At 45.8% G+C, this 13,538-nt stretch overlaps 1 protein-coding gene and 1 pseudogene across 2 annotated transcripts; both read left to right on the plus strand.

The window, feature by feature from the left end:
- The first annotated feature begins 3,186 nt into the window (after positions 1-3,186).
- On the plus strand, positions 3,187-13,218 carry LOC136521662 (glycine-rich RNA-binding protein RZ1C-like). 2 transcript variants are annotated; one of them, XM_066515420.1, is made up of 3 exons: positions 3,187-3,222; positions 9,393-9,605; positions 12,182-13,218. In XM_066515420.1, the coding sequence occupies exons 2-3, from the start codon at positions 9,495-9,497 to the stop codon at positions 13,019-13,021; spliced, it is 951 nt and encodes a 316-aa protein (XP_066371517.1). In that variant the 5' UTR covers positions 3,187-3,222; positions 9,393-9,494; the 3' UTR covers positions 13,022-13,218. The 2 variants fall into 2 exon arrangements, with proteins under 2 accessions (XP_066371517.1, XP_066371523.1); XM_066515426.1 differs by lacking the exons at positions 3,187-3,222; positions 9,393-9,605 and adding an exon at positions 11,132-11,689.
- Positions 4,897-6,945, plus strand: LOC136536317 (uncharacterized; annotated as a pseudogene).
- Positions 13,219-13,538: the final 320 nt, after the last annotated feature.

Here is a 13,538-nt window from a genome sequence, read left to right on the forward strand (position 1 = left end):
GGCCCCCTTGTCGCAAAGGTCTTCTGTGTCGCAGGGAGGAGCGTCACGATCAGCGTCGTGGCTCCCTTGTCACGAACGAGATTTGTTTTGTGGATCTAATTTGGAAGAGGCGGCTCTGATACCATGAAAGAATATGTGGTAACTATGGTTGCCTATCTTGGCTCACCATAGGCTCCATGTTTATATAGAACATGTTACAGATATAGTTGGTTTAAGTTAAGACTCCCGTGTAAATAGATTACAACTGTCCTATGTTTAAACTATCCTATCTATGGGAGTCCTAACCGAACCAGCTATGTACAACTCCAAGAATATCTCTAACAAATACCTCGGCATCCCTCTCTCCCTATCGCGGCTAAAGCGCGCGGAGGAGCAAGCACTGGTGGACGCAGTGGAAATCCGGTTTGCTAACTCATGCCGGGCGAGTGCTCCTGGCCAAGGTCACTTTGTCTGCGATCCCAATCCACATGAGCATCGCTTGCTGCCTATCGGCCTGGGCGATCGACAGTGCCGGCCCTAAGGGGTGGGCAGGAGGTGCGACGGCCGAGGGCCCTCGCGGGATGGGGCCCAAGCCCAAGTATATAATACTCCATACCCTTTAGCTATAGTCCATTAGGATTTAAGATTAATAAGAAGATGCAGCGGCCCATCAGAAAAAAAAAAGTCGTCGGCCTCTTTTTTTTCGGGAGGCAAGGAGCCGAGCCACCAACACCCGCACACGCACACATAGCGATCATGAGTCGTGACTTCCGGACTTCTGGCGAGACGGAAGATTGCGAGAGACGCAGCGCCAATCACCAGTTCACCACGCGATCACCAGCGCAGATCACCGAGACACCGATGCTCGAGTTCCAGTCTTCCAGAAGCCAGACGACGGCGTTCCAGACGACGACAGCAACCAGGCAGCTGAAGCAGGGCTCGACAAAGACGATGATATCTGATCTTGGTTATTGCCTTCTGTCTTTTTTGTGATTTGTGAATCTTGGTTCTGAATAAGTTCATATCCAAATTGTCTAGGCCCTAGGTTTTTTTCCTTGTTCAGTTTTTATCTAGTACTTTGTACTCATATAGTTATGTTTTTCTTGTAATTTAGGTCAGGTGTTACAATTTTAGAATGTTACCTAAGAAACATTTATCGAAAGGGGCCGTCGCGACAAGTTCGCCAGGGCCCTCAAAATCAAGGACCGGCACTGGCGATCGAACAGATAGACAAGCGCAGGCGTGCGTTTCTCTGGGCGGGAACCAAGACCACCAATGGAGGCAAATGCAAGGTTGCTTGGACCAGGGTGTGCAGGCCAACTTGCTACGGCGGGCTCGGTATTCTTGATCTGCGCTTCTTCGGCTTTGCTTTGCGCCTGCGCTGGGAGTGGCTTAGCAGAACGGCGCCGGGAAGCTGCTGGGCCACACTGCCCTCCAAAACGGAGAGCATGGTCACCGCGATGACCGCGCCACCGCGGTGAGCATGTCCGTGGTCCTGGGCGACGGGTGGTCCACCAAGCTTTGGACGGATAACTGGTCGCAGGTTGGCCCGTTGTGTCGCTTCACCCCGGACCTATTCGCGGCCATCTCCAGGGCCGACAGGAAGAGGTCAGTCAAAGACGTGCTAATCCAAAACCACTAGGCGAGAGACATCGTGGGCGTGCCAACGACGCAGGTGCTCTGCCAGTACTTGCTCGTCTGGGGACTACTCCGCGGCATCGTGCTTGACAACATGCAGGCAGACCGCTTCGTTTGGAAGTGGTCACCAGATGGCAAATACTCCGCCTCTTCTTCTTACCGGGCCTTCTTCAACGGATGCACGTCGCTGCTCGGTGCGGCCGAGCTCTGGAAAACCAAGACACCGCCGCGGGTGAAATTCTTCTTCTGCCTCGCTCTCCATCGACGTCTCTGGACCGCAGAGCGCCGCAGAAGACATGGCCTTCAGGACGATGATGCATGTGCCCTCTGTGAACAAGCATCGGAGACCGGTGAGCACATGTTTCTCGGTTGTGTGGTCGCACGGGAACTCTGGTTCTCCCTTCTGGCGCCGCTGGGGCTATCCGCGCTCGTTCATGAGGACGTTGAAGACATCGCGTCATGGTGGCTCGGACAACGGCAAAGGATCGACTCGTCTGCGCGGCCGGCTTTCGACTCCTTGATGCTGCTGGTTTGTTGGAGTCTATGGAAGGAGAGGAACAACAGAACGTTTCAGAGAACGGCGCTGCCATCGCCTGGGCTGTTCAGAATGGTGGTCATGGAGGCAGAGGACTGGGTGACTGCCGGCTTCCGAACGCTCGCCGCAGCCTGCCCGCTTTTTCGCACTGGCCCCTCGCCATTGTGATCGTGTGCTTGTGTTTCGAATGCTTTATTCCTCCTAATGAAAAACGGGTGAATGATCCGATTGCAAAAAAAATCCTGGTCATGTGCTCTTATTAGCCCATCTTGATATCAGGATTTGTATTTGGACAATGTGATCGTCAAATGTGGAATGTAGCTATTTCTTTCCCACATTGGAGACCTTAGTGGTGCATTGGAATCCATGTACAACGGATCTCATCATTTGTCAAAACTTTGATTAAATTAGTTTGTCTTTTATTGCAAAATAATGTTGGTATATTTAATTGTTGATTGAAGAGGAGACAAAGAAAAAATGTGAAGCAGACCACTATTGTTTTCCTCGAATCACATTATAGATGCAAACACTCATATATGTACGCACATTCACCCTATGAACATACACACACTCTACTCTTATGAGCATGTCGCCTATCACAAAAAGACCAACTCAACATTTTTTTTAGTTTTTATGTAATGGTTTTGCATTTAACATAGCATGGGCATGTAACTACCTTGGATGGATTTCTTTGTTGGTTTATTGATCCTTGATAATGATACTGTTACTTAAGTATATCATTTATGCATATTCTCTCATTGCAATATACATCCACTTGTATATATACCTAGTCTGAAAGCACAAAGGCTATTGCTACTCAATCAAGAAAATAAAAGAAAAAGAGATATTTTTTTTGAGAAACACCACAGAGGCCCTTCTCCCAAAGCCCAACCCAACTGCCTAATAGGTTACGGATAAATGTGGCCCGTCCTCTCTTCGCCAAGTTCATGGCCCACCCACCCTCCTCTTCTGTTTTTAATAAATACATATAAACATATATCTATAAAGAAAAAAGAAAAAAGAAAAAGAGAAAGAAAAGAAACAAGAAGAAACAAGTAGAACCAAGCCCTACTAGCGGTGAGAAAATTGCTACTTCGCCATTATCAAATGTGGGCTTCGCTCTTTTGCCATCCCGCAAATGGGATTTGCCCGTCTGCCATTTTCAAACGCGACGCACCGTCAGAATGCCCTAGACCAGTATATGTACCGTATTTTGATTTTGATTTTTTTTGTTATTTCCTTTCCCCTTTTACCCCTCACCCATCCCCATCAGAACGAGATCTCCATCAGAAACGAGATCTCCATCAGAACCTTGTTCTGTTCGCACGACAAGGACCGGGAGGGAGAGAAGGAACGGGGGAGAGAGAGAGACGCCGCCAGGCAGCGAGGTGGTCGATGGCGCCGCCGTGCCTCCCTCGGCCAGCCCATCGAGGCCGCCCCGACTCGCCGGCGCGTGGCCAGGACTTGCCGGCGCGCAGCCAGGTCTCGTCGGCGCGCGGGCAGCAAGCTGGTCGACGGCGCCGCCGCCGCCTCCACGTCTTGCCCACCGCGGCCGCCCCCACTCGCCCACGTCGTGACCTCACCGGCCGCCCCCACTCGCCCACGCAGCCTGGTGTCACGACTCCGCCGTCGCCGCCGTGCTTCTCCAAGTGTTGGATGGACAACTTGCCAGATCTCATCCAAGGGTACATATTCTTGCTGTTGTAGAAGTTCTCGTGGTAATCTAACTGTGCCAATTTAGTGTAGAAGTTCTCCAAGCGTATAGACTAGCATCGATTAATGTAGATGTGGTTGTAAATCTAACTGTCCCGCATTTTTTCTGTCCTAGGCTCGATGGAGAGCCTGAGCTTAGCTTAGCAGTGGTAGAACCTCCTGCACGGCAACTGCAGGCACCTCTTCTTGATTGGGAAGGTCCTGCACAGCAGATGCAGTCATCTTGTGTTGTTTGGCAAGCCCCTGCCCAGTAGCTACACGCACCTCTTGTTGACTGGGATACATTGCGCATTGAAGAAAGTCGAGATGAAGAGGGAAGAATAGAGATTGTTGATGATGAGGTTATGTATGAATTGCTGGGGTTTAGGGCCGAGGATGCAGCCCAAAAAGGTTGTACTACCGACGTAATCAATGATGTCGATGAGCATTTTGATACAACCGGGGCAGCCAATGATGTAGATGAGGATTTTGATACAATTGGAGCAGCCAATGATGTAGATGAGGATTTTGATACAACTGGGGCAGCCAATGATGTCGATGAGGATTTTGATACAACTGGGGCAGCCATTGATGTTGATGACTATTTACCAGGAGAGAGGATTGTGGTGCATGATCCAAATGGACCCAGCTTGGATCTTGGTTCAGTGTATCCTAACATGAAGGAGTTTAGATTGGCTGTGAGACAATTTGCTATACGTGTAGAGTTTGAACTACACATTGTCAAAACAGACCCAACTAGATACATTGCGGACTGCAAGGGAGAAGGATGCAATGGAGAACGATGTCGTTGGCATCTTGTTGGGCGTAGACAGCCTGATGGGTGCACTGTGATGGTACTAACTTGCATTTAGTGGTGCCAATTTATTTTTCCTCTATTATTGTTTGCAGACACTAATTATTATTTATTTTTGCATGTGATAGTGTTAGATCCTATACACATTTGTTCATCAAGTGCTAGGAGGAAGACTACGACACCAACTAGTGCCTGGGTTGCTGCAAAGGCAATACATCACCTTAGGAAGATACCAACTATGGGATGTAAGGATCTGAAAAAAACTTTACAAGATGAGCAGAAGTGTGAAATTCATTATGACACTGTTTGGAAGGGTAGGCAAATTGCCTTGAGAGAATTGTATGGTAAATGGAAAGAGAGCTTTCAGATGCTATTCAATTGGAGGGCAGAGGTCATGAAGAGGTCTCCAGGTAGTGTTATTGAGATTGGTGTTAAGGAGGTAGATGGCATATTCTATTTCTACAGATTTTTCTGTGCACTGAAACCTTGCATAGATGGTTTCTTGGAAGGATGCAGGCCATATCTTAGTGTTGACTCTACTGCGCTTAATGGTAGGTGGAATGGTCATTTAGCTGCAACTTGTGGTATAGATGGTCACAACTGAATGTACCTAGTTGCTTTTGGCTTCATTGATGGTGAAACATCAGACAACTGGACCTGGTTTATGACTCAGTTGCATAAGGCCATAGGAGACCTTCCTATTTTAGCTATCTCGTCAGATGCATGCAAAGGTCTAGAAAATGCAGTTAAGAACATGTTTCCAAGAGCTGAACATAGAGAGTGCTTTAGACATCTAATGAACAACTTTATTAAAAAGTTTGGAGGTGACTTATTCTCTAAGATGTATCCTGCAGCCAGATCTTATAGAGAAGAAGTTCACCGGTACTTTTTTAAGTCAGTTGTTGAAGCTAGTCCTGCTGTTTTGGTTTGGCTGCAGGCTCACCATTATAAACTGTGGATGCGATCTGCCTTCAACCCTGCTATTAAATGTGATTATATCACTAATAACCTTGCTGAGTCGTTTAACAATTGGATCAAGGACTGGAAGGACCTTCCTGTTGTGGAGCTCGCAGACAAAATCAGAGAGATGATAATGGTTTTATGGGCAAAAAGGAGGAAAATTTCAGAAAGGCTTAGTGGTAAGATCCTCCCAGCAGTCATATATCAGTTGAATGCAAGAACAAGAGGACTTGGGCACTTGACTGTCGTGGATGGTGGATATTCTGCAGCAGAAATTTGGGACACCTCAAACACTCACAGTAGACATGTTGTTAAGTCATATCTACATGAGTGCACCTGTCTTGAGTGGCAGCATACTGGTAAGCCTTGCCAGCATGCTCTGGCTTTGATAACAAGTGTGCAATCTGCTAATGTGCATATGAAGGATTTTGTGCATGAGTATTACTCTGTAGACAGGTTCAAGGCAGCCTATAAGAGACTCATAGAGCCACTGCCTGATAGGTCACAGTGGCCAAATGTTGAATTGCCTTTTGGGCTTAAGGCACCCCTTGACAATAAGGAAGCTGGTAGATACAGAAAAGTCAGGATAAAAAGTTGTCTTGAAGGTGGAAATAGCAGAGGGAAAAGGGCAGCCAAGGAAGCAACAATAGAGGCAGATAAACTAGCTGCAAATGAGGCGCAAAAGGGCAACAAAAGGATGATTAGAGGCAAAAGGAAGTGCAAGAGATGTGGAAAATTAGGCCATGGTGAAACAAGCTACAAATGCCATCTTAATGGGACTAAGAAAAGGCAAGAACTCCTATATTCACTTGCTGCCTTGATTTGTTGAGCTCATTAACTTCAATATTTCACTTGAATATTTCACTTGCAGGCAAAGGAAGCCAAGGCCAAATAAAACAAAATATGGTGAAAATGCAAAGATGCCAACAAAGAGAGCAAAGAAGGCAGTTCATGGTGCTGCTGAACCAACAATGGAAGAAATGCCACCAGCTGCCCCAAATGACCAAGAAATGGCACCACCTGGCCCAAATGACCAAGAAATGGCAACAACAGCCACAGATGCAGTCTGCAGTCCCACAAGGCTCACAGCAGACCAGATCATACAGAACAGCCCCATTAGGGTGACAAGAGGGTACGCAACACATTAGTTTTCCTTTTTTTTACAGATATACACAACTATAATCAATATTGGTGCTTCTATTGCAGCCGACTCCAAACTTTGCTGGGAGAAGGTGTGGATTCAAGCATTGCTGCCTCACCAGACAAGACAATCTAGAAGAGGAGCCCGACGAAGAAATTGAAGCCCAGGAAACTGAAAATCAAATGATGCTTTGTGCTGTTGTATTAGACCTATGTAGACCTATGTTATTGTATTAGAACTTAAATGCTACCTGGCTATGGTTTGGGATGTGAAATTCATGTAAACTGGCTATGCTTCTATGATCATGACATTGTCAATATTCAAGCTATGCTTCTGTGATCATGACACCCCTTGCTCTGTCAAAATTCTATGAAAATTCTGTGATCATGACACCCCTTGCTCTGTCAGAATTCTGTGAAAATTCTGTGATCATGTACACCATATGACTTTAGTCAGTATGATGATGTTCTGTGAATTTGGGCCTTTCACATTTCTAGTAGTCTGACATATCTAGTGCTTTTCGTTCCAGCTCTTGTTCATTATCTGCAGAACCATTCTGGGACTGTTTCCATATTAGCAACAATGCACATGAATAGACTAGAGAAGGAGGATCACATATTTAAAGTATCTGTGCAATGATATTCCATACTTGATAAGTAACTAGTCATGGTTGACCGCCTTTGTGTGCCCATCTACATGGATGGTAGGAGGCTCTTTCTGGCGCTTCCATGTTCCATCTCATCTTACGATTTTTTCATGCATCCTTAATGAGGTGTGCCTTACGGTCTCATGTTTCCTGCCTCTGGATCTTTTATGTAAAAAAATGGGCTTGTAAAACAGTTCCAAATTATCACATCAGGTAAAAAAAATGGGCTTGTAAAATAGTCCCAGATGATGATACCAGACAAGTTTCGATGAGCAGGTTTGAGCACTTTCGACGCTTTCTCCAATTAACACAGGAGCAAATTGTAATTGCCCCCTGTCCAAAAGGCATGTACATATCTTGAAATGGGCAGGCATTCATCAGCTAAAAGCTACTGCTCTTACAGAATAGAAAATCAACTCTGGAAGACTACTTCCAAGATGCATTTATTTATGCTAAATGCCAAAGCTTCAGGCATTACACGACGAGGATGTTGTATGAGCTTATGTGAAATCATTACATTTCGGTCATCTACAAGATGACATACTCTGAAATGAAATACGACTAACAGAATACTCAGGCTCTAAACCAACAGATGAGATGATTGGAAAACAACTTCATTCCATAGTGCTTACATGTCATTGCAACACATCTACTGGTCATATACTAACCAGGAGTCTTACAGCACAACATTACAACACACTTGCTTCACTTGGTAATGAGCACTACCACACCTAGAAGAACTATGATAATAATTACTAAACACAGCACCACCAACAATTGGACCAGACCAATAAGCTTGTCCATCTTGAGGTCCATCCTCCCTTCATGCTTGTCCATCTTGAGATCCATCCTCTCTTCTTCATAAAACCTGCTTTTAAGCTTCATTTCGGCCGAGCCTTTAGATTCACCATTACCTTGGTATGGCAATGCTTTAGTTTCACCATGACCTTCATATGGCACTACAGCTTGCACATCTTCTTTAAGCTTCTTTGCGACTACTTTCTTGTAATCTGCCAACCAAGCAAAGAATGGATATTTCTTCTCCGCCTGTGGATGATAACACATAACCCAACTTATTTATCCAAACCTTGACAAAGTAACTAGTTCATTCAGTTGGATACGACAAATATAGCAATATATACCCATATATTCATTGTAGTTTCAGTGTTTTCCTAAACATTAAACGGTAAACAGTCGGTCACCTACCGTTTAACTATTATTCGGGCAAAACGTCCCATTAAACGGGCTAAACGGCCAATTAAACAGGGTAAACGGGTGATTAAACGGAAACGGCGCACCACCGTGTAGCGTTTACACGGTGTTTAAACGGGCTAAACGGCCGTTTAGGCGAACAGTGTGTAGTTTACGCATTTGAAGAAGACTTCGCCTTTGTTCTGCCAGGATTTGCATTCCACTACTTTATCACCGTATTTTGGGCATGGAATCTGGGGGACCCCACTAGGACCAACTGGATACTGGGAAAGGGCAACTGTTGGGATGAACGACGAACGAGAAGATGGCTCACCCATAGCAGGCTGGTGTCGAGGACAACGTCGGGGTGTCGCTCCGTGGCGGGCTGGCTGCGGCGTGGATGGGGCGGCCGCGGCGGCTGGCCTGGAGGAGATCTCGGCCTAAAGCGTCGACACGGCCGCGGCGTGCTGGCCGTGGGGCGGCGTGGGGTGTCGGGGAGGCCGCACCGAAGGCGCCAGCAGTGGCAGTAAACGACTCCGTCTCGCGTCTCTCTCTCGACCGTGAGTCTTGAGAAAAAGGTTCTGAGGAGTGGAGATCTCGGTTCTGATGGAGATAGGTGAGGGGTAAAAGGGGAAAGGAAATAACAAAAAAAAATCAAAATCAAAATACGGTACATATATTAGTCCAGAGTATTCTGGCGATGCGTCACATTTGAAAATAACAGACGGACGAATCCCATTTGCGAGATGACAAAAGAGCAAAGCCCACTTCATAATGGCGAAGTAGCAATTTTCTCACTAGCGGTGTCCGGTCCGGCGACCCCTATTTCTTATCGCAGCCTTCTCTTCTCCCCAAACCCTAATCTTCGCTCCTGCCTTTCTCTGGTCGAGCGGCGGCGATGGAGGGGAAGGAGGAAGGTCGGATCTTCGTGGGCGGCCTGTCGTGGCAAACGGACGAGCGCAAGCTTCAGGACGCCTTTGGCCGCTTCGGCAAGGTCGTCGACGCCCAGGTACCCATGCCTCCCCGTCCGTCTCCGTTAGTGCTCTTGCCCGCCCCGGGTAGTTTTTGCGAGATCTATCAATTTCGAGTTGTCCGCGGTACGATATTGCTGGGTACGATGCTTGGAAGGGCGGTGGGTGAGGTGGAAAGGCGGATCTGCAGATTGCTTTTGCGTTCCGTCGAACGGGGATGTGTGTTTTGGGTAGGAAGGAGGATTGCGATTTCTGCTCATTTTTATGCCTTTCGTTCTTCAGAAAGAAGAATAATTTTCTTCTTTAGTTTGAAGAAGCAAAGTCGAATTCTTTGGCTTCACTAAGAGCGAAATTAAAAATGATGAAACAGGGCTTCTTTGTCACGATGATGGCTAAAAGAGATCAATATCCTGTATAAACATGTATCCTAGCTTCTCAGAGAGTAAAGAACTAAATAGTCTAGTGTCATTTGTCTATTATGATTCATGGCTATTTTTTCTATGTTGATAGCTTGCTCTCAGAAATTCATGAATACTCACTGCTCTTGTTTTTGCATCTTTCTTTGCAACTGGGCTCTGTTCTCTCGGCCATTCTTTGTTTGCTGAGGCTGAATGAGCGGCAGATTTCCAGGGCTGGAATGGAAAGCGATACTTGTTGCTTTCCTGAGCTGAATTGCTGATGAGGTTCATTACAGTTAGATGCCTGTGAAATTGGATTGAATTAATGGAGAACAGCCATTGGTCCTACTGTTGCTGGTGTTCTGCTATTTCTTAGTTCAGTTTTGTGGTCTGATGAAAGAGAGAGGATGTTACTTTCGATTTTTTTTTTGGTAGAATTGGATGAGCAACACCTGTCATGCCTCCTTAGTTTTTGATCTGTGGAAATTCTGCCCGGCCAGCACAAGAGTTGTGCACACCTATAGAGAACAACAACAGGGACTATGCTCATGACACAGATTGATAGATGAAGTTTGGTGGTTCATTGCCAGATCTGTGCACGTTACTGCTGTAGTTTGTTGAACTGATTTGATTGGCTCATAAGATGCAACAGAAACATCAATTTGCTATAAGTGTTTGGTTGTGTTCACTTCCCTGGCCATGTTTTCAGTCGGGTTATTGGCATCCTTGCTGCAGATAGAATCATGACTGCAGTTGACTTGTTTTGTTTTTATTGATATGACTTGCCTGCATAGCTCCTCATCCAACCTTTGTCAGCATTTAGCGAACTGGCAACATGTTGATCTTTTTTCGCGTCCTGTGTTTTGTTAGAACTAGATAGAGCTTGCAATGATATATGGCCGACCCTCTTTACTGCTTATTTCCTAACAGCTCCAGCAAAATTTGGTTTTTGCACTTTTTTCTATTCAAAACTCAAGCAACTCCTTTTCTCAAGGACTCCTTTTTGAAGCCGTTTCTTGTGCAATACATTGTTTTATTAGTACCATTGGTGCTTGAGCCTTGAGGACAGTAAATGCTTCTGCCTTCCGGTGATGGAAGCTGAATTTTGTTTAGGGTTAAGATTTGCATATTGGTATATTATACAGTATTCAGTGATCATTTATGGACACTAGAAGGACAAATGCTGGAGCAGAAAGTTGATGCTAGCCTCACCAGTGTGGACCCTTTGATCCATTGTCTGTGTGATATTGCTTTCAGCCACCTCCATGCGTTGCATTGCAGTTTTGGGAAGACAAACTGGGTTCACCTAGGAGATCAGCTAACCAGCAGCTCAGACTTCCACTGTTGTTACCATGGAAATGCTAGTCGTTCGCCTTTAGGTTTGCGCATTGGTTTAGATGATCTGGTATGCAAACTAGATAATATGGCAGTGGGCATATCTGCTACATTGTCCTGGCACCAGAATATGCTGAAACTTTTGAGAAGTTAGTTCATGTCGGTAACGGTAAATTTGGTTCCTGGTTGGAAATAGTCCAGTTCTCCAAAACATGGTTCTCAGAGGTTCTATAGCTTTGCTCCTTGTCCGTGTTAATGAGCTTTGCTGTCTTGGGAATAGACTATTTCATGAAGGTAGTTACAGCTAGACGCATCTGTGTCAGGATTATGATTTGTTCTTGAATTACCGAGATCCAGGAATAACCTAACCTCAGTTCTTCTCTTATGAGGTAATGTCCTTTTGTTGTCTGTCAATTATCTCTAAATTTGTAAGCAGAAGTGATTCTGCTTAGTGTAATCTGTTTCGCGTAGTGGATACCATTAATTGATATGGTGTGTTTCAATGGTTCTCTCATGTACCACTGTGCCTTAAGATACCAGTGTTACAAGTGGCAACTTTTTTTAGTATTACTATGCTTTGTATCAAATAATGTAAAGATACAATGCAGTTTTTAATATAATAGTATCAAATAATGATTGCACAACCTTTTTTTTGTAATGAATGGCGATTGTTTTGCTGAAATTAAATAATTTCTCGACCCTTGGTTTATCTCAAAGTTCAAGTACTTGGATGGTGCAAATACTTGTTTGTTTGAGGTTGTGTAATATTCTAACAATTGTTTCTAGGCCATTTGTTACTGACATTTATATTCTTATCACTTAGCTTGGTAACTGTTTATTTTCTTCATATTATTTATGCTCATTAGCATTTCTTCTTGTAGATCATGCTGGAGAGACACACTAACCGCCACAGGGGCTTTGGCTTCGTGACATTTGAAGATCGGAGGGCAGTTGACAGCGCTATCAAAGAGATGCATGGCGAAGAGTTAGATGGTCGGACCATCTCAGTGAACAAGGCTGAGCCTAAGATGAATACAGATGACACAAGGTATGACAGTGGCGGTGGACGAGGAGAGTATCGTGGTGGTAGAGGTGATGGTCCACCCCCTGGCAATTGCTTTGAGTGTGGTCGTCCTGGTCATTGGGTCCGTGACTGCCCTAGTGCTGCTGGTGGCCGTTCTGGTAGATTCTCGTCCAAGTTCAGTGGTGGCAGTGGCGGTGGCAGGGGAGACCGCTTTTCTGGATCAGACAGGTTTGGTGATCGTTACATGGATGATCGTTATGATGGTGGTCGTTATGGGTACCGTGATCAAGTTGATGCAAGGGACAGGTATGCTGGGGGCCGAGACCGTTATGCCAATGATCGCTACCCACCTGGTGGCGATCACTTTGGTGGAGACAGGTATGGAGGTGGCCCGGATCGTTACGCGCCAAGTAGTTATGGTAGGGAGCGAGAAAGAAGCTACGAGAGAGATGGAGTTCGTGGTGGTGGCGGCGGCGGCTATGATAGGAGTGTCCCGAGGGGTGGTGGTGGCTATGACAGGGATGGCCCTAGAGGTGGCGGGGGTGGTGGCTATGACAGGGATGGTCCACGTGGTGGTGTCGCTGATCGTTATGGCGGTGGAGGACCTGCACGCTATGATGGAGGAAGTTACAGGGATAGGCCTGGGCCATATGATCGCCCTGGCAGGGGAGGAGGACGTTTTGATGATCGCTACTGATGAACTGCCTGGTAGACTCAAGCTCCTTGTCTTGTAGTTTAATGTTTTCAGTTTTACATAGCTGAATGCTTAATGGGCTATGGAAGGTGCTTAATTTATCCCTCTTTGGCACTTTAATGTCTGCTCTGTATTTCAACCAGTACTTGGGCATAGGTGTTGCCTTCTTGATAAGTTTATCCAGCTGACTGTTTGCATGAGATGAGTCATGCTCTGGGCTACTTACCCTGCCGGTTGGATGTTTCAGTTGTGAGTGTCGTGCGACCTGCAGTTGTAGTGGAATAGGAGGTTCTCAGTGATCGTTTGCATTGTTGATCTGAATATCTTGTATGCATGGACTATGTTTTCAGTGATTGCCTGTCAGCGTTGGTCTGAACAGCAGCTGGTGAGCATAGATATGTTCAGTGACGATGCTTGTCATTGCTGTTGGTTGGTCTGGATATCTGGGTTTGCAAGGATATATATTTGCAAACTTGCAGTGCTGAGATGCAAGAGCTTAACAGAAGCACCGAGTCAGATC

This window comes from Miscanthus floridulus, chromosome 2, assembly GCF_019320115.1.
Source record: "Miscanthus floridulus cultivar M001 chromosome 2, ASM1932011v1, whole genome shotgun sequence".
Classification (NCBI taxonomy): Eukaryota; Viridiplantae; Streptophyta; class Magnoliopsida; order Poales; family Poaceae; genus Miscanthus; species Miscanthus floridulus.

Bases quoted from the DNA above. Each gene is read 5' to 3' on its own strand.
- LOC136521662 (XM_066515420.1), top strand. From the start codon at position 9,495: ATGGAGGGGAAGGAGGAAGGTCGGATCTTCGTGGGCGGCCTGTCGTGG. The intron at 9,606-12,181 runs GTACCCATGCCT...TTCTTCTTGTAG, and splicing joins GCAAGGTCGTCGACGCCCAG to ATCATGCTGGAGAGACACAC.